Source organism: Pantherophis guttatus, chromosome 8 (assembly GCF_059756535.1).
Source record: "Pantherophis guttatus breed Tessera chromosome 8, ASM5975653v1, whole genome shotgun sequence".
Classification (NCBI taxonomy): Eukaryota; Metazoa; Chordata; class Lepidosauria; order Squamata; family Colubridae; genus Pantherophis; species Pantherophis guttatus.
Window position 1 is genome coordinate 8530315 of NC_142070.1, and position 19904 is coordinate 8550218.

General features: G+C 45.7%; 1 protein-coding gene across 6 annotated transcripts in view; it reads left to right on the plus strand.

The window, feature by feature from the left end:
• The first annotated feature begins 7447 nt into the window (after nucleotides 1–7447).
• Nucleotides 7448–19904, plus strand: part of SEPTIN11 (septin 11) — a 133344-nt gene continuing 120887 nt past the window's right edge. For all 6 annotated transcript variants that reach the window (XM_060687017.2, XM_060687015.2, XM_087875246.1 and 3 more), the window contains exon 1: nucleotides 7448–7990. In XM_060687017.2, the coding sequence (XP_060543000.1) occupies nucleotides 7964–7990 (27 nt within the window). In that variant the 5' untranslated portion in view covers nucleotides 7448–7963. The remainder of the gene's footprint in view (nucleotides 7991–19904) is intronic.

Below are 19904 nucleotides of genomic sequence, written 5' to 3' on the forward strand. Positions count from 1 at the left end.
AAATTATTAAAATTGTTTAAAAAGAGGGAGAAAGTTAGGCCAGGCCCGTCTGGTGGAATAAAAAGGTCTTAAGAGCACGGCGGAAGGTGCGCAGATCCGGGATCCTCCGTATCTCCGGGGGGAGCTCGTTCCAGATAGTAGGTGCCCCCACAGAGAAGGCTCTCCCCAAGGGGGCCGCCAGTCGACATTGTTTGGCTGACGGCACCCGGAGGAGCCCCTCTCTGTGAGAGCGTACCAGCCAGTGGGAGGCTATTGGTGGTAGTAGGCGGTCCCGCAAGTACCCAGGTCCTGAGTCTCTCTTTTTTGTCAGGTCCCCATAGCTTTTATTTCATTCCTATCCATTGAAGGAGACTCTATAGTTATGTTGATCTATGTCCCAGTCGGGTGGGATTCAAAAATTTTAGCAAGGGGTCCTCTGCCCGGTTGCTGGGTGAGCGTGGCCTACTCGGCCTCCTGCATCATGGCAGGGGCCCTGTTTTCACCCTCCCCAGGCTCCAGAGGCTTTCCTCGAATCTCCAGGAGGGCAAAAATGGCCTCCAGACGCCCTCCGGAAGCCGGGAACGGGCCCATTTTTGGACTTCCAGAACTTCCTGGAGACCCATTTTTCACCCTCCCCAGGCTCCAGAGGCTTTTCTTGAGCCTCCGGGAGGGCGAAAACGGCCTCCCCCGGGCGCCAGACGCCCTCCAGAAGCCGGGAACGGGCCCGTTTTTGGACTTCTGGAACTTCCTGGAGACCCGTTTTTCGCCCTCCCCAGGCTCCAGAGGCTTTCCTTGAGCCTCCGGGAGGGCGAAAACGGCCTCCCCCGGGCGCCAGACGCCCTCCAGAAGCCGGGAACGGGCCCGTTTTTGGACTTCTGGAACTTCCTGGAGACCCGTTTTTCGCCCTCCCCAGGCTCCAGAGGCTTTCCTTGAGCCTCCGGGAGGGCGAAAACGACCTCCCCTGGGCTCCAGAGGCCCTCCGAAGACCAGAAACAGGCCCGTTTCTAGACTTCCAGAACTTCTGGGAGACCATTTTTTCGCCCTCCCAGAGCCTCCGCGCGGATGCTGCACTTACCTGGCATCCAAAACAGGCTGCATGGAGACTCCTGGGAGGGGCGGGAAGAGTGGGGCCAGCCAGTCCTTGCAACTACCTGTTCGGTGAACCAGATGTAAAATTATTTATTTATTTATTTATTTTTATTTGATTTATATGCCGCCCTTCTCCGGAGACTCAGGGTGGCTTACAATGCGTTAAGCAATAGCCTTCATACTTTTGTATATTTTATACAAAGTCAGCTTATTGCCCCCACAATCTGGGTCCTCATTTAACCTTCCTTAGAAAGGATGGAAGGCTGAGTCAACCTTGAGCCTGGTGAGATTCGAACCTGCAGAAATTGCAGGCAGCTGTGTTAATTACAGGGTGCATTAAACCACTGTACTACCAAGGCTCCTTGGTACCCTGGTTTGCCCGAAACAGTCCGAACCGGCTGAATCCCACCCCTGGTCTCAGTGTTAAAATAGTAACAGAATAACAGAGTTGGAAAGGACCTTGGAAGTCTTCTCGTCCAATTCCTGATTCAAGCAGGTGACCCTGTTTCAGACAAATGGCTGTCCAATCTCTTCTTTAAAACCTCCAGTCTTGGAGCACCCACAACTTCTGAAGGCAAGCCATTCCTATGATTAATTGTTCTAACTGTCAAGAAAGTTCTCCTTCGTTCTAAGTTGGTTCTCTCCTTGATAAGCTTCCATCGGTAACTTCTTGTCTTGCCCTCAGGTGCTTTGGAGAATAGGTTGTGTTTGTGGCAGCCCCGCAAATATTGGAAGATTGCCAACATGTCGCCCCTAATCTTTATTTTCATTGAACTAGACCAGGGTCAGCACCCTGAGGCTCTGGAGCCGCATGTGGCTCTTTCACCACTCTGCTGCGGCGCCGTGTCACTCAAAATATGAATCAAAACCACCGGCACGCAATTTATTGAGCTTTCCAACCCCCAGTAGGCCAACCACAGATAAATCCAAGAAAAGTTTCAGAAGAAAACAGAATGTTTAATTCAACTACATATGCTAGTTTTGTGGCCGCTCAAGAAATAGTCAGGCACGGGAAAGGTTTTGTGGCTCCCGGTGTTTTCTTTTCTGTGGGAAACAGATCCAAATGGCTCTTCGAGTGTTTAAGGTTGCAGATAAATTTATTCCCTCCTTTCTTTAATAAGGTCCAAGGACAGCTTCAAGGTGTCTCAGTTCTGTCACCCACTACGTCAGAAGGAAATCAGGAGATCTCCACGATAGTGGAACTAAAGTCAACGTTGAGACAACCAATTTGAAAACGATCTAGTTTTTCACAGACTTAAGGATGGGTGGAAAGCACGTCAGTTCAGCAGCAGGATAGGATCCTTAATGAGGGTAGCTACAAAGAAGGGGTCTCCTAGAGCAGGGGTCTCCAACCTTGGCAACTTTAAGCCTGGCGGTAGGAGCCTTGGTGGCGAAGCGGAATAAAGTGCTGTTAATTAGCACTTAGCTGCCTGCAATTACTGCGAGTTCAAATCTCACCAGGCTCAAGGTTGACTCAGCCTTCCATCCTTTCGAGGTAGGTAAAATGAGGACCCGGATTGTGGGGGCAATAAGCTGACTTTGTATAAAAAAGAACACTGCTTAGGGGGGGCTGAAAGCCCTACTAAGCAGGTATATACCAAAATATCAAGGCTATTGCTCCTTAATGCATTGTAAGCCGCCCTGAGTCTCCGGAGAAGGGCGGCATATAAATCGAACCAATAAACCAATAAATAAATAAATAAATAAACTCCCAGAATTCTGGGAGTTGAAGTCCGCCAGGCTTAAAGTTGCCAAGGGTGGAGACCCCTGCTCTAGGAGGCCTCTTCTTTGTAGCTATCCTCATTAAGGATCCTATCCTGCTGCTGAACTGACGTGCTTTCCACCCTTTCTTAAGTCTGTGAAAAACTAGATTGTTTTCAAATTGGTTGTCTCAACGTTGACTTTAGTTCCACTATCATGGAGATCTCCTGATTTCCTTCTGACGTAGTGGGTGACAGAACTGGGACACATTGAGGCTGTCCTAGAAGTGGTGTCCATGTCACCATGAGTCAAATGGCATTCTTCTCTAAGTGGATGGCAATATGTGGCTTTAACCACACCTTAATGACAAATTAAACACACCCAATGGAAGCATGGCAGACTTGTTCTACGGATTTTTCTTCTTCCTTCTGTTTTTTTAAAAAGTCCTTTTAAACTAGGAAGCCTAGTATTCATGATAAATACAGGGTGGATTCATCACATTTATTTTTATTTTATTTTATTTAAAAAAAAAGAAAAATAGCAAGAGATTTAAGAATTGGTGACATTCCAGATACTAGCCTCCAATTCTTCCATTTAATCCAATGATGGCTAACCTTCATTAAGGAATTCACAGAGCAACCCTTGAGTAGCAAGGGTGTGCACATGAAAAGCGATTGAGAGTAGTTAGGAAATAACACAGCCAACACACAGATACACTGAGTTGTGTTTAATTTCAGGAAATAGTAATAAGGCACAGTCCATTAAACAGTCCAGGTCATACACAGATAAAGCAGTAGATATCAAACAAGCGTCGAGGGATAGTCCAATAACAAAGTCTTCTTACCAGTTGTTGTAGTCATACACAATAACAGTTCTTCTATATTAGCAAACAGTAGCAAACACAGCAAAGCAGCAGTAAAGTGTAGCAAAGGGCAGCAAAGAGAAACAAACCAGGTTTCTAGCTCCCTCTTAAGGAGATTGGCTACAGAGCTAACCAATCAGGACACAGTATGATGCAATACAGCAATACAGCAGTCTTAAAGCAATATTGATGGTTTATATATTGCCAACCCAATAAATTAGGTAAAATCATTTCCTAACAACCTTGTTGTCGTCACGTGCCGAAAACCCATGTGATGTGCGCATGATCCCGCCCCGCGCAACCCCTGTGCATGTGTGCTCCCCCTGCACGAGTACACGACCATGCTCCTTCCGCCCCATGCATGTGTGACCCCCGCACATGCGTGTGACTTCCCTACCCCGCACATGTATGCGTGTCTCCCACATGCGGCCCGCACATACGCAGCAGAGACCCAAAAATCAGCTGGCTGGTGGGAGGCATGTGCAATAGTGCTGAGCTGGCGCAACAGCTCATGTGCATTCAGAGAGGGCACTGCGTGCCACTTCTGGCACGCGTGCCATAGGTTTGCCATCACGGATTTAATCAAACTGGAAAATTGATGGAATGTTTCTTTTTCCCCGATCCCTTTTTTATTCCCAAGAGAGAAAAAGTTTGTTTAAAATTATCTTGTTTCAGCTTCGGAGAATTGCCTAGAGAGCTACATTTCATAAACGTAACGTCATTCTCATACAAATGATCATAGTTCCCATTTTATATCGATGGGAAAATGAACGCAAAAAAAAAAAAGCTCTGCGTTTGGAGCGGTTTCTGTCATTTATTCGGCACATTTATTTATTTATTCCTTGGCATTTAAGTCTGCAAGCTTCACCTGAAATCTGGTTAAATACAGGTAAACCTTGACTTACAATCATTGGTTTAGTAACCGTTCAAAGTTACAACGGCACCGAAAAATGTGACTTATGACCGTTTTTCACACTTAATGACCATCCCCATTATCACATGAGCAAAATTCAAACGCTTGGCAACTGACTCATATTTATGACTGTTGAGAGCGTCCCGGGATCATGCGATTCCCCCTTTTGCAACCTTCTGACAAGCAAAGTCAATGGGGAAGCCAGATTCACTTAACCGCCGTCTTACTAGCTTAACAATTGTGGCGATTCATTTAACGACGGTGGCAAGAAATATCATAAAATGGGGCAATACTTACTGTTTCAATTGTGACCTACGTAAACAACTGGAATTCTGGGTTCAGTTATGGTTGTAAGTCAAGGACCACCTGTATAGATTACATCATGACAGTAATATATCTTTTCTAAAGACATCATGGTCTACTAAATGCTAATCCAAGGTATAGGGAGAAAGACTTCTGTTTAAGTGAAGTGGAGAAACCTGAGCATAAAGCAATGTCTTTTTTGGGGTATCGTAACTGCAAGGCTGTTTGGAGTGGTCCAGTGGCCTAGAGGTGGAGCTCTCACCTCACAATCAGGAGGCTGTGAGTTTGATCCTAGGTAGAGGCAAATATTTCTCTCTGAGCACACTGAGAATATATCTGCTGAACAAAACTCCACATTGGCAACAGGAAGGGCATCCGGCCATTAAAACATTCTGCTAGCTCCATTCAGTTGCCCAGACTCTACCCCGCCAAGGGATTATGGGGTCGTTAGATGATGATAACTGCAAAGTGGTTTGATCTAGCTCCAAATGCCAATGCCATCTCCCATATAATCTAAGGCAGGGGTGCCTTAGCAACCTTAAAATTTGTGGACTTCAAATCCCAGAATCCCCCAGACAGATTAACAACTGAACAACTGCAGCAATTCACTTAACAACGGTGGCAAGAAAGGTCTCAAAACGGGGCAAAATTCACTTAACAACTGTCTTGCTTAGCGACTGAAATTTTGGGCTCAATTGTGGTCATAAATCAAGGACAACCAGTCCAAGGAGGATACGGTTCCTCTGGATTTTTTTTTTTAAAAATTGTTTATTTTTAAAAAGCCAAATTAATATTTTTGAAATGTAAGCCTGCTTTTTTCCTTATTTTCACAAAAGCCCCCCCCCTGGTATACAGTCTCCTGCTTGATCAGGGGGTTGGAGTAGAGCAGGGGTCAGCAACCTGTGGCTCTGGAGCCGCATGTGGCTCTTTCACCTCTCTGCTGTGGCTCCGTTGCTCAAAATAGGCATCACAACCGCCAATGCGTGACACCCACCGGCACGTGATTTATTGAGCTTTTCAAACCCCCTCCCCCACCCCCAGTAGGCCAACCATGGATAAATCCAAGAAAAGAAAAGTTTCAGAAGAAAACAGAATGTTTAATTCAACTACATATGCTAGTTTTGGGGCTGCTCAAGAAATAAGTCAGGCACCGGAAGGGTTTTGTGACTCCCGGTGTTTTCTTTTCTGTGGGAAACGGGTCCAAATGGCTCTTTGAGTGTTTAAGGTTGAAGACCACTGGACTAGAGGATCTCCAAGGTTCTTTCCAACTCTGCTATTTTGTTACAGGTCATCCTCGACTCACAACAGTTCATTTAGTGACCATTCAACATTACAACAGCACTGAAAAAAACGACTCATGACCGTTTTTCACACTTACGACCGTCGCAGCATCCCCATGGTCATGTGTTCAAAATTCAAACACCCGGCCACTGACTCATATTTATGACAGGTTGCAATGTCCCGTGTGTGTGTGTGTGTGTGTGTGTCATGTGATCCCTTTTTGCGACCTTCAATGGGGAAGCCAGATTTCACTTACCCAGCCCGTGACTAACTTAGCAACTTTAGCAATTCATTTAATAACTATGGCAAGAAAGGTCCTAAAATGGGGCAAAGTCTGCTTAACAACGGTCTCGCTTAAGCGACAGACATTTTGGTCTCCATCGCGGTTGTAAGTCAAGGACTACCTGCCTGCATCCTGGCAAAGGAGCCGGCAGCTTTCTAGCTCCCTCCTTGCCTGGATCAAGGGATGCCTCGTCTCGCTTACCAACAGACATTTTGATTTCCACTGCGGTCGTAAGTCAAGGACTACCTGTATGCTGGCAAAGGAGCTGGGCTGCTTTCTAGCTCCCCCTTTGCGTGAAAGGTAAAAGGCCGGCAGTTTGGCGGTTCGAATCCCTAGCAAAGGTCTGTGTGAGCAGGGGGTTGGACTAGATGACCTCCAACTCTTCCAACTCTACTGTTGGAAGTCCCTTCCAACTCTACTCTTACTGTTACTTCTAGCTCCCTCCTTGCCTGGATCAAGGGACGCCCTATCTCGTTTACCGACAGTCATTTTGGCCTCTGTTGCAGTTGTAAGTCAAGAACTACCTGTATCCTGGCAAAGGAGCTGGGCAGCTTTCTACCTCCCTCCTGGCCTGGATCAAGGGACGCCCTGTCTCGCTTAGCGACAGACATTTTGGCCTCCATTGAGGTCATAAGTCAAGGACTACCTGTATTCTGGCAAAGGAGCCGGGCAGCTTTCTAGCTCCCTCCTTGCGTGGATGAAGGAACGCCCCATCTCGTTTACCGACAGACATTTTGGCCTCCATTGAAGTCATAAGTCAAGGACCACCTGTATCCTGGCAAAGGAGCCGGGCAGCTTTCTATCTCCCTCCTTACCTGGATCAAGGACGCCCCTCCCTGTCGCTGCCTAGCCGTGATGCCACCTCCGCCAGATGTGTGTGTGCGGAGGGGGGTCAGATTTGCAGACAAAGCCCCCCCCGTCCCAAGCGCCCTTCCTCTCCCTAATTATGAGAGAAGAGACCCCCCCACCCCACTCCCTCCCTCCCTCCCCCCCCCTCCAGCGGGACCCGGACTCGCGCAAGCCAAGCCCGGCGGGGGGGGGAGGGGGGTGCGCGGCGGCGCAACCCCAGCCGGCGGAAGACAAGCGTCGCTTGAAGCGCTCAGGGCGCGCGCCGCCTGCCGCCGGAGACCCCGCGGGGGTGGGCGCACCTTCTCCTCCTCCTCCTCCTCCTCCTCGGTCGCTAAGAAAGCAACGGAGGGGAGGGGGCAAAAAAGAGGGGGGCGTCCTTCGGCCTAGCGCGACCCCCGCCTCTTCTTCTCCTCCTCCTCCCCCCTCCCTCCCTCCCTCTCCCCCCCAGACAGCGAATGGTCGCTTCCAAGCCGGGTGGCCATGTTCCCGCTTATAGTCGCGAGCGAGCGCAGGCGAAAGCCGAGGAAGGGGAGGAGGAGGAGGAGGGGGGGAGAGAGAGAGAGAGAGAGAGAGAAGAGCCAGAAGGAGTGGCCGTGCCGGGCGGAGGCGAAGGGCGGCGGAAGGCGAGGCAGCGTGAGAGGAGAGAGACAGAGACGCCGGACGGAGCCTCCTTTGCGCCCGCAAGCAGACCCCAGCGCGAAGCATGGCCGTGGCGGTGGGCAGACCCGCGGTGAGTCCAACGGGGAGGGTTGGTGGGGGGGGGGAAGTGTGCGGTGAAAAAAAAAGCGACCCCCCCCCTCCCAGCGCTGGAAGCTTGAGCCGGCCGGGGCCGAAAAAAACACGTGTCCATTGAATGCCGTCTGCCTGCCAAGCGGCCGCTGGTGCCGACGGCGGGAGGGCGCGAAAAAGCTTCGCCCGGGAAGGCGGAGAGAGCTCGAGCGTCCTCCCGTGGGGTGGGGGTGGGGGGCAGGTGGTGGTGGGGGGCTTCGGAGGAACCCTGGACCTGAGGAGCCGAAGGAGGTTTTTTTTTTTTTCCTTCCTTCCTTCCTTCCCGCCGTTCAGTGCCCCGGGAAAGCCCGCATGAAGGTGGGGGGAAGCGGCGGGGCATTGGGCTGAGGGGGGGAGGGAGGAGGAGCCGTGGGCCTCTTCAGACGTTACGGGACACGTGGGTTTGAGCTCTCTGGGGTGGGAGGGTGGCAGAATGGACCGTATAAGGGACCGTATAAAAATATTTTTATTTTTATTATTTTTTTAATTTGATTTATATGCCGCCCTTCTCCGGAGACTCAGGGCGGCTTACAATGTGCTAAGCAATTTTTATTTTATTTATATTTAAAAGCCTGGCGGGTTTTTTCTTTTTTTTTTTTAAAAAAAGGCAAACGCTTTGCTTTTTGGAAGGTATTCCAGGGTTGGGGGTTATTTGGGGGTGTGTGGGGGGGTTATGCAGTGGCGGGGAACGAGGATGGGTTGTGTGTGGGGGGGGGAAAATGCAGCGTATTTCTCGGGGTTTTAGATACGTGTTTGGGTTACAATGGCAATCCTAATGATAATAATACAAACACCCACTCACACACACACAATCCTTGCAATAGGCTTTTGCAATGGGCTGGGCATCCCTCCGATACAACTGTGAATTAATAGAGCTTTTATATATATATATACACGTGTGAATGCATCTTTGGGATTTTTGCGATGGGCTGGGCATCCCTCTGATACAATTGGGATTTAATAAGAGTTTTTTTTCTACACGTGTGAATGTATCTTGGGGTTTTTGCAATAGGCTGGGCATCACTCCCATACAACTGTGAATTAACAGAGTTTTTTTCTACACGTGTGAATGCATCTTTGGGCTTTTGGAAAGGGGCTGGGCATCCCTCTGATACAATTGGGATTTAATAAGAGGTTTTTTTTTTCTACACGTGTGAATGCATCTTTGGGGCTTTTGCAATAGGCTGGGCATCACTCCCATACAACTGAATTAACAGAGTTTTTTTCTACACGTGTGAATGCATCTTTGGGCTTTTGGAAAGGGGCTGGGCATCCCTCTGATACAATTGGGATTTAATAAGAGTTTTTTTCTACACGTGCGAATGCATCTTTGGGGCTTTTGCAACAGGCTGGGCATCACTCCCATACAACTGTGAATTAACAGAGTTTTTTTCTACACGTGTGAATGCATCTTTGGGCTTTTTGCAATGGGCTGGGCATCCCTCTGATAGGACTGTGAATGAACAAGCTTCTTTCCGCCCGTGTGAATGCATCTTTGCAGCTGCCAAATTGGGCTCCAGCGCTGTTGAACCCGGAAAAGCTTCTGCCATCTTCCTTTCTCTCTCCCCCCCCCCACCACTTGCTGCCCTAAAGGTCCGTGGGAGGAGAACCTTTCAAAATGTATTTATTTAGGAAATTTATTTGCCGCCCGTCTCGTATCCCGACGACTTTTCCCAGTGCAGCCTTCATCTGCAATCTTTTCCCGCCAACCTCCTCCTTTTCCTTCCCACCCACACACCCCCCTTCTCCCTATTCCCTTCTTTTTTCTCATAGCTCTTCTTTTGGGGGGAAATTAAGTGCAAGCACAGTTCTAAATTCCCAAAGATGAATTAAGTGGGCTGTCAAGCCAGAAATCCCTAGCCTAATTCTCTCCTCCCGCTATCCTGCCGGTTTTTGGGTTTTTTGGGGGGGAGGGGGCAGTTCAGTCTCTCCCATCCTTTATGTCTCCCATCTGTCCTACGGGAACAATACGGATGAAAGTTTTTGTAAGTCTAAAAAATGTGGGCCGCTCTGATAAATTCATAATCCTAATTGAACAGGGCAGATGGATTTCTTTTCGCGGATTCTGACCTAGTCGCCAAACTTATAGGCTTTCTCTCAACCCTTATATTTCTGGACTGATTTCATCTCCTTGGTATTTATACAAGGAAGTGGAAAACTCTCTGGGGATTCAGCACAGTTGATACTACGAGGGCAAAATCTGGTGCAAAAACAGATGAGAAACAGACGGTCCATCTGCGGGTTTCGAAGCATTACTTTATAGGGAAATGGTAAAAACCTTTCTTCCAAACAACTCCAGAAAGTTGTTGGGAGAATGTATACAGAAATGAATATATTGTGATTTTGATGGCCTCTTATCGTATTTTTGAATAAAGGCAAAATGTAACACCGTAGCGTTGGAGGTCTGCCTTTCAAGACTGAATTCTTAGAAGGGTTTCAGACGCCCTCTGTGCTAAAAGCAGTGATGTAAGTCAGTATTATATACCCACAAGATTAATTTAATCTCTTTCTATCACCGCCCCTCCCAAATTTCATGCAACAGTTAGCTAAAGAGTTCTGGTGTGCTCTGTGACTAGAGCAGATCTGTATTTTGGGAGGAGGGGACTGTAAGATCAGCCCTAGAGAAGGAACTGTAAAACACCCCCCAGTTGGAATTGCATTTCAGTTGTGTGTTCTTCTCTGTGTGTGGCACTCAGGAAAATGAAGAGCAGAATATGAAGTTAATGACTCAGTTCATTTAGCTGATTTCTATATTTTTCAGAAAATTTCCTAGGTGGTGAAAAGGTTCATCTGGTGGATTCCACAGTTGTGGTGGATATGTGTGCGCACACAAAAAAAATCGAAATGTTAATGCATGTTCATGTTAATTCGTTATTGCAAAACCAGATCTAGTTTCTGTAGTTTTGTGAAGGCTATTGACGCGCCAAAGAACAAGGTGGCATTATAGATGTTAATTAGCATTATTGGTGAAATTGTTAAACAGAGATTGAAAGTGAGCCATTTTGGTCTAGTGGATAAGGCACCAGGCTAAAAAGCAGGAAATCCTGAGTTCAAGTCCCACCTTAGCTATGAAAGCGAGTTGGGTGACTTTGGGCCAATCAACAGGATACTGAAAGTTCTAGTCCCGCCTTAGGCGTGAAAGCCAGCTGAATGACTTTTGGCCAATCAACAGGATACTGAGAGTTCTAGTCCCGCCTTAGACGTGAAAGCCAGTTGGGTGAATTTGAACCAATCCCTCTCTCAGCCTAACCCACCTCACATGGTTGTTGCTGAGGGGAAAATAGGAAGAAGAAAATGTGTTGTTTATGCTCACTGCTTGGGTTATTTGTAAACATAATAAAAGTGGGATACAAATAAATAAAATTAGAGGGTGTTTGTGTGTTTCCAAAGACAGCTTCACTCCTTTCCCTCTTCCTCTCCCCTTTTTTTAAACGCCTTTTGAAATTTACTAATAATAAATTGGTAACAATTTACTATCAGTAAATTACTAATTATTATTTGATACTATTAATTATTTAATAATACTGATTATAAATTAGTAACTCTTGAGAAAAATGTGGGCTTGATCTCTTGTGACCTACCAGTGAGCCTAATATGAAGATTCTTACTAAAAAAGAGAGAAAAATGAACGTCTTGTTATGTCTATAATGCATATAGAGATGTCGGTGAAAGTAAATTCTAAACATATGAAGGTAATCTTACTACATCCTCGGGAGGAAGGAGGGAGGAAAAAAAAAGATTTGATTGACTTTTCCTGCTTGCTTTTTTTTTTAAAAAATGTGCATGCCTGGAGAACAGATGTTATACATGAGCAAATGACTTTACTGTGGCTCCTTTCAGATTGTGGAAAAATAGATCTCTGTTTAAGACGAAGTCTGGCCTTATCTGGTTTCTTTGGCCATTTATAATGCAGTGTTTAGCTGTAATATAGGCTCACGCATGTTCTATTTTCCTTTCAGCCAACATTGTGGATTTGACAGTAGGAAAAGGGGGATTGTTCAGCCTAAATCAGTTTGCAAACTCCAGAGTTTGTACCGTAAAAAGATCTCTTGAGTTTTGTCCATCTTTTATAGGAAGAGGCGGGGGAGGGGGGAGGGAATACAGATAGTCCTTGACTTAACAACAGTTAGTCTGATGTAGGGGTCTGCAGCCTTAAATACTCAAAATACTCAATACCCAATACTCATTGGGACCCGTTTCCCACAAAAAAGAAAACACCGGGAGTCACAAAACCTGGGTGGGCGTGGCCAACTCGATGTCACTCACTTCCACCAGTCACATGACCCCCTAGCCATGCCTACCCAGCCTGTCATTAGGGCAGAGAACCAGTTGTTAAAAAACACCGGGAACCACACAATCCTTTTGACATCTCTCTCTCTCCCCTCCCTCCCTCTCTCCCCCCTCTCTCCCTCTCTCTCTGTATCTCTCTCTGTCTCTCTCTCTCCCCCTCTCTATCTCTCTCTCTCCCCCTCTCTATCTCTCTATGTCTCTCTCTCTCCCCCTCTCTCTGTATCTCTCTATGTCTCTCACCCTCCCTCTCTCTCTGTATCTCTCTATGTCTCTCACCCTCTCTCTCTCTCTGTATCTCTGTCTCTCTCTCCCCCTCTCTCTGTCTCTCTCTGTCTCTCTCCCCTCCCTCTCCCCCTCTCTATGTCTCTCTCTCTCTCCCTCTCTCTGTATCTCTCTCTGTCTCTCTCTCTCCCCCTCTCTCTGTATCTCTCTCTGTCTCTCTCTCTCCCCCTCTCTGTATCTCTCTCTGTCTCTCTCTCTCCCCCTCTCTCTGTCTCTCTCCCCTCCCTCTCTCCCTCTCCCCCTCTCTATGTCTCTCTCTCTCTCCCTCTCTCTGTTTCTCTCTGTCTCTGCCCTGGCTGCTTCTCCATCCCCCACTGTCGCCCTTACCTTCTCAGGCCAGGCGAGGAATGACTGGGAGGGAAGGGTGAGGGGCGGGGTCCGCCAGTGGTGGGATCACCTGACAGGGAGCCACAGCAGAGGGCCCAAAGAGCCGCATGTAGCTCCGGAGCTGCAGGTTGCTGACCCCTGGTCTAACGACTATTTGAAGTTGCAACGGCACTGGAAAAAGTGACTTACAACCATTTTTCACACTTGCGACCATTGCGGCATCCCCATGGTCAAAATTCAGACACTTGGCAACTGACTCATATTTATGACGGTTGCAGGGTCCCAGGGTCACGTGATCCCCTTTTGCGACCTTCTGGCAAGCAAACCAGAGAAGCCAACCAGATTCACTTAACAACCATGTTACCAACTGAACAACTTTGCAGTGATTCACTTAACAACGGTGGCAAGAAAAGTCGTAAAATGGGGCAACGTTCGCTTAACAAATGTCTCACTTAGCAGCCCTAAATCTTGGGCTCAATTGTGGCCATAAGTTGAGGACTACCTGTGTAGCCATTACACTTAAATTCACATTTCCACAACTATTTTTTTAATAATAATAACAATTGCTGTCACTAGAATTTGGGACAGATTTACGGCTTGGAATAATCTGTTTTGAAAAATCCCACTGGCAAGGCTGCATAAAAAGGAAACTAGACCCCAGTAGGTGGTTGGGAGAGTTTATAAAAAGAGCAGAAATATTCTCTAGGTCAGAGTGTGCAAGTTTCTGGCAACAGGCAGCCACATTGTTTATATTACATTTTTTGCATAGCTGAGGGTCACAGTGGGCCCTTGTGATTTTGTGTGCTGAGAAAAGAAGAATTTAAACCAGATGTGGCTGTAAAAGGTAACGAAGATGTGTTTGGCTTAATGTGTTATATGAATGCAGACACTGTCACTAAAAATCACCCTGAATACTGACTCGTATTTATGACGGTTGTGCTGTCCCGGAGTTTTGTGGTCATCTTTTGTGACCTCCTGGCAAGGAAAATCAATGGGGAATTCAGGTTCACTTAACAACAATGTTACTAATTTAACAACTGCAGTGATTCACTTAACAACTGTGGCAAGGAAGGTCGTAAAATGGGGCAAAATTAGCTGAACAAATATTTCACTTAGCAACAGAAATTTTGGGCTCAGTTGTGGTCGTAAGCCGAGGACTGTCTGTATATCATCAAAGAAGTACAGTATAATTTATTATTTATTCATTGTTGGAAATCGCTGCTTGTCTGGAATTCAGGACCACCTATATAAAGCATGCTGTGTTTTTAAAACTCTTTTGTTTTTCAGTGTTCTTTGTTGTCTTTTCCTTCCTTCCTTCCTTCCTTCCTTCCTTCCTTCCTTCCTTCCTTCCTTCCTTCTTTCCTTCCTTCTTATCCTTCCCTTTCTAACCTCCCTACCTCCTTCCTTTCCTAACCTTTCTCCCTCCCTGGCTCTCTTCTTCTTATCTCTCTCTTCCTAACCTTCCTTCCTTCCTTCCTTCTTATCCTTCCCTTTCTAACCTCCCTCCCTTCTTCCTTTCCTAACCTTTCTCCCTCCCTTTCTCTCTTCTTCTTATCTCTCTCTTCCTAACCTTCTTTCCTTCTTATCCTTCCCTTTCTAACCTCCCTTTCTCCCTCCCTCACTCTCTTCTTATCTCTCTCTTCCTAACCCTTCCTTCCTTCCTTCCCTTTCTAACCTACCTACCTCCTTTCCTAACCTTTCTGCCTCTCTCTTTCTCTTCTTATGTCTCTTCCTAACCTTCCCTCCCTTATATGTGATATATTTTATAGATAGCCCTTTACTTGTATGACATTTAAGTGCAAGATGATTGATTCCATCTTCTTGCTCGATCTTCGGGCGGGAATCCATTGTGATGCTCTTCGACCAAGATAATTGGCTTGATCGTTAAAACACTGCTGTTACGTGTAGAAGGGTTTTCTCTCTGCCCCCCCACCTCGCATCGTAGTTTGTGAGTAGGAGGCAGGACACAAATCGAGGAAAAATCTGCGATCTGTTCAGTTTGATTAACTCAAACCACGATAAACCATGTTGAGTCAGAAGCTTTTATCAGGCAATATGATGTTACATTAAGAGCACCCTTCAAAAGTAGCTAGCAGAAACATTATAAAGAAACCATACTGTTCCATAACAATGTTTCCTTTGGTTACTTTTATAAAGTAACTTTAGCCTAATGGGTTACATTTTTCTTCAGTGGAAGCAGAGTTGTTACTATGTGGTTTCAGTTTGCAACAGTGACCTGGCTGTGAATTTTATTTTTATCCTTAAGCTTCTGATACTTCAAACCAAGATCCACTTTAAACCACTTCCTGTGGAATCGTCATACTTTCTCTTCTGCTTGGTCTTTGTCCCACCATTGGTGTGTGTTTTTTTTTATTTCAATTCCTATCCCTGTGTCGTCGCTTTTAATCAAGCAAACATTTAAAAATGTAAACGCAAATATTTAAAAATGTAAAAGCAAAAGCAAACTTTTAAAAATGGAAAAGCGAAAGCAAACTTTTAAAAATATGCCTTGGATATACAGATAGTCCTTGACTTAACAACAGTTCATTTAGTAACCGTTCAAAGTTACAGCGGCCCTGAAAAATGAGACTTATGACCAATTTTCCAACTTATGACTGTTGCAGCATCCCCATAATAGCAATAGCACTTAGACTTATATACCGCTTCACAGTGCTTTACAGCCCCCTCTAAGCGGTTTACGGAGTCAGCCTATGGCCCCCAAACAATCTGGGTCCTCATTTTACCCACCTCGGAAGGATGGAAGGCTGAGTCAATCTGAATGATCATGTGGTTTACATTCAGAGGATTGACACCTGATTCATATTTATGACCGTCGCAATGTCCTAAGGTCATGTGATCCCCCTTTTTTGTGACCTCCTCACAAGCAAACTCAATGGGGAGGCCAGATTCACTTAACAACCCTGTTACTAACTTAATAACTGCAGTGGTTCACTTAACAAATGTGGCAAGAAAAGTTGTAAAATGGGGGCAAAACTCACTTAACAAATTCCTCCCTTAGCAATCCAAATTTTGGGCTCAATTGTGGTCATATATTGAGGATTACCTGTATATGCCTATTTGCATCATGTTACAAACCATTAGCTTGATGTGAAGTTTCACAAAGTAGTAATACCTACCAGCATGATTTATAGCAAGTTTCTTAAGCTTATTTTAACACAACGATTCCAGGGATCTCTAGTTTTACTGATGAATAAATATACTCTCATACAGCGGTCACCAACTGGTGGTCCGTGGACCACTGGTTGTCCGTGAGAAAATTTTGGTGGTCCTCAGAAAAATTATTTGCATTTTTTATATTGCACTAAATCAGGAGTTCTCAAACTACGGCCCTTGGGCTGGATACGTGCAATTAACGTTTGTGTTCCTGCAGAGAGTCTCCCCCTTTGGGGTCTTTTTGTGTAGGTCGAAGGGGGCAGAAATTCTGATTTGGGGTCTGCTTCGGCCTCCTGGTGTGGGGCTTTGGGCGAAGGCTGCAGGGAAGTGCCACTAGTGGCAAAGAGCCGGAGGGCCTTGTTCCAGTGGGACTGCATCATGGCCTGGAACTGGCTGACCATCTCAGCTTGCTAAGCCTCCAGGCGCCGGTACCTGGCCTTGCACTCCCCCAGGTCTTCCCCCTGCTTGGAAAGCCTATGCTCCTAGTCCTCAGTGTGGTGCTTCTGCTGAGCCTCCTTCTCGGCCAGATCCAATCTGAACGGAGCCAGCTGTTTTGCCAACTCTTTCTCATGGTGGCTGCTTAGCTCCAACAACTGCTTCCTGTTGGGGCCCTAAAGAGCCTGGGCGGGCAGGCGAGGAGTGCCTGGGAGGGGAGGGGTGAGTAGAGGTTAGCGAGGTGCCCCTTGACGTGAGTGACATTGAGTTGGCCACGGCCACCCAGTCACATGCCCACCTAGCTACGCCCACCCAGCCAGTCATTAGGCAGATCATATTAGTGGTCCGCGGGATTTAAAATTATGAATTTAGTGGTCCCTGGGGTCTGAAAGGTTGGGGACCCCTGCTCTAAAAATCATATTATTCTGGACTCATTTTGAGAAGGTGACTCTAGAGAGCTGGTTAGCCAGAAGGCAGGTAAATAGCTCCCAACATTTATTCATATTTGGAACATATGTTTCTAATAATTTAGAATCAGTGGTAAAGATATTGGACTGGAACTGGAGAAACTAAGGTTGAAGGTATAGGCAGCCCTTGCTAAGCAAGGTGGCCATTAAGTGAATTTTGCTTCATTTTACCACCTTTCTTGCCCCCATTGTTAAGTGAATCACTGACGTTGTTAAATTAATAACCCAGTTGTTAAATGAATCTGCCTTCCCCATTGACTTTGTTTGTCAGAAGGCTGCAATAGGGGATCATGTGACCTTGGGACATAAATTCCAGTTGCCAAGCTTCTGAATTTTGATCACATGTTGTTGGGGATGCTGCAGTGGTTGTAAGTGTGAAAAGCGGTCACAAGTCACTTTTTTCAGTGCCGTGGTAACCTTGGATGGTCATTAAATGAATGGCTGAAAGTCAAGGATGATTACCTGTAGTCTTCAGCCGCAGGGGATCCCCGAGTGACTTGGGGCAGTCATGCTCTGCCAGTCCATCCTAACTCTTAAGGTTGTTCTTGTGAGCATAAAAATGTAAGACAATCCCTCTGCAAGATGCTTTCAGTCTCCAGAGGAACACAGGATAGAAATCTAACAAATAACTGGGAACTAGCAGTATTGGAGACTTGATTTCTAGTACCCTGAGAATCCTTTGATTTGAGTGGATAGGTCTCCTGCCTTCAATTCTGCTTTGAAAACATGCTTAGGTTTTTCTGTCTGCAAACTCTGGAAATAAATGATGCAAATCAGCTTCTTAAGAAGAAAGGATTTTGCAGAAGTCATTAGCCTGTGGTCCAAGTAGATAAGAAGAGCTTTTCTGCTGGAATCACTTACCTCCTTTTGCCAATAGCGCTCCAAAGATTCTAACTAGAGGATCATAATGGATTTTAGCTTAGTGTATCGTATGAATCCAGATATAATGGTTTTGCATATCGTTTACAGATATGCAAGGTTGCACGAACCCAACAAGATATGGCTTATTTAACCAATCGTGATTTACAAAATCCTTTCATTAGGACACAGTGTAAACCCAATGAGTAATGTACTAGTATGTGCTTATGGTACTTGAACTTGTTCTCACTGGCTGCCATTGGTAACTGTACAGGTAGTCCTTGCTTAGTGACCACAGTTGGGATTGGCAACTCTGTTGCTAAGTGCCATGGTCACTAAGTGAAAAATCACACGCCAGAGAAAGACAGCATCACTTTCCATTCAGTCGTTAATTGAGTCACCATGGTTGTTAAGCGAAACATGTAATTGTGACTTGCAATTTGCGTTCTCCACTAACTCTGCTTCTTCCAAGCAATTCTGTTGCTAAGTGCCATGTCACTAAGTGGAAAATCACACCGGAGAAAGACAGTGTCACTTCCCATTCAGTCATTAATCGAATCACCACAGTCGCTAAGTGAAACATCACGTAACCACGACTTGCAATTCGACTTCTGCATTCTCCACTAACTCTTGGGAAGCAGGTAAAAGGTCAGTCAGGTAAATTGCAGGATGCTGTGATGATTGTAAATGTGAGGTTTGGTCCCAAAGCTGGTTTGTTATACTATTGTTACGTTGAATAGTCCCTAAACCAGGCAGTCAGTAAGCTGTCCAGGTAATCCTCAATTTACGACTGTAATTAAACATCTGTCCTTGGTGTTTGCATTGTATTAGCCTTCACTTCCTTGTTGTGCTCCACATGAGCTGAGATCACTATTGCCAGGATTTCCAGCCAGTGTGACTAATTGCTAATAGCCATACTATCTGGGAATTCCAGAGCAATAAGAAGAGGAACATATTGGCAAAACGTCCGCAAATTCTCAGGGCAGCAAATTCTGGAATGGTGCATTGTATTAAAAATAACTTCTTTGTTCTTTTGAAAGCGCTTGCCAATCGGCTTCATTGGCAAAGCTCACGTTCTCAAATCGTGAAAGAAGCAAATGGGACCCTTTCCCAGCTTAATCTTTCCATGCCGTGCCCAGTTTGATAAGACTTCAGCCAGGTTGCCACTTCTTTTATTTTTCTTTCTTTAAAAATTGTTTATGCTTTCATTGGACAAACACAGACGCTTGATGATTTTGACTGCTTTTTCCTGAACTTTTTCCAAGTGATTAAGTTAGGTAAACAGAATGATACCCAGTATTCCAAAAATAGTTAGAAGCCTAGGTTTTGCTTCATAGCATTGTGATGTTAGCAATCCTATTTTCCATCTAAAAAAGGTAAAGATTTCCTTGTCCAAGGGTGTCCAATTTTGGGGCGTGGTGCTCATCTCGGTTTCTTGACCAAGGGACCCATTATTGTCCGAAGACATTTCCGTGATCGTGTGGCCAGCATGGCTATAGGCCAAAGGCCCATGAAGCGCTGTTACCTTCCCAACAAAGTGGTATAAAAGTCAAATACATACATACATACATACATACATACATACATACATACATACCCTGTTTCCCCCAAAAATAAGACACCCCCTGATAATAAGCCGAATCAGGCTTTTGAGCACATGGCAATAAGGCCAAGTGCTTATTTCAGGGTTCGAAAAAATATAAGATAGGGTCTTATTTTTGGGAAAACATGGTACATACATACATAAATAGTTTATGTCCAGGATGTGAGGGGTCTGTAAATACAGTATTTTCACAGCCCTCTTTTTGACTCGTGCAGTATACAGGTCCTCAATGGAAGGCAGGTTGGTAGCCATTGTTTTTTCTGCAGTTCTAATTATCCTCTGAAGTCTGTGTCTGTCTTGTTGGGTTGCAGAACCAAACTAGACAGTTATAGAGGTGCAAATACAGGTAGTCCTCAACTTATGATGGCAATTGAGCCCAAACTTTCTGTTGCTGAGTGAAAAATTTGTTAAGTCCCATTTTACGACTTTTCTTGTCACAT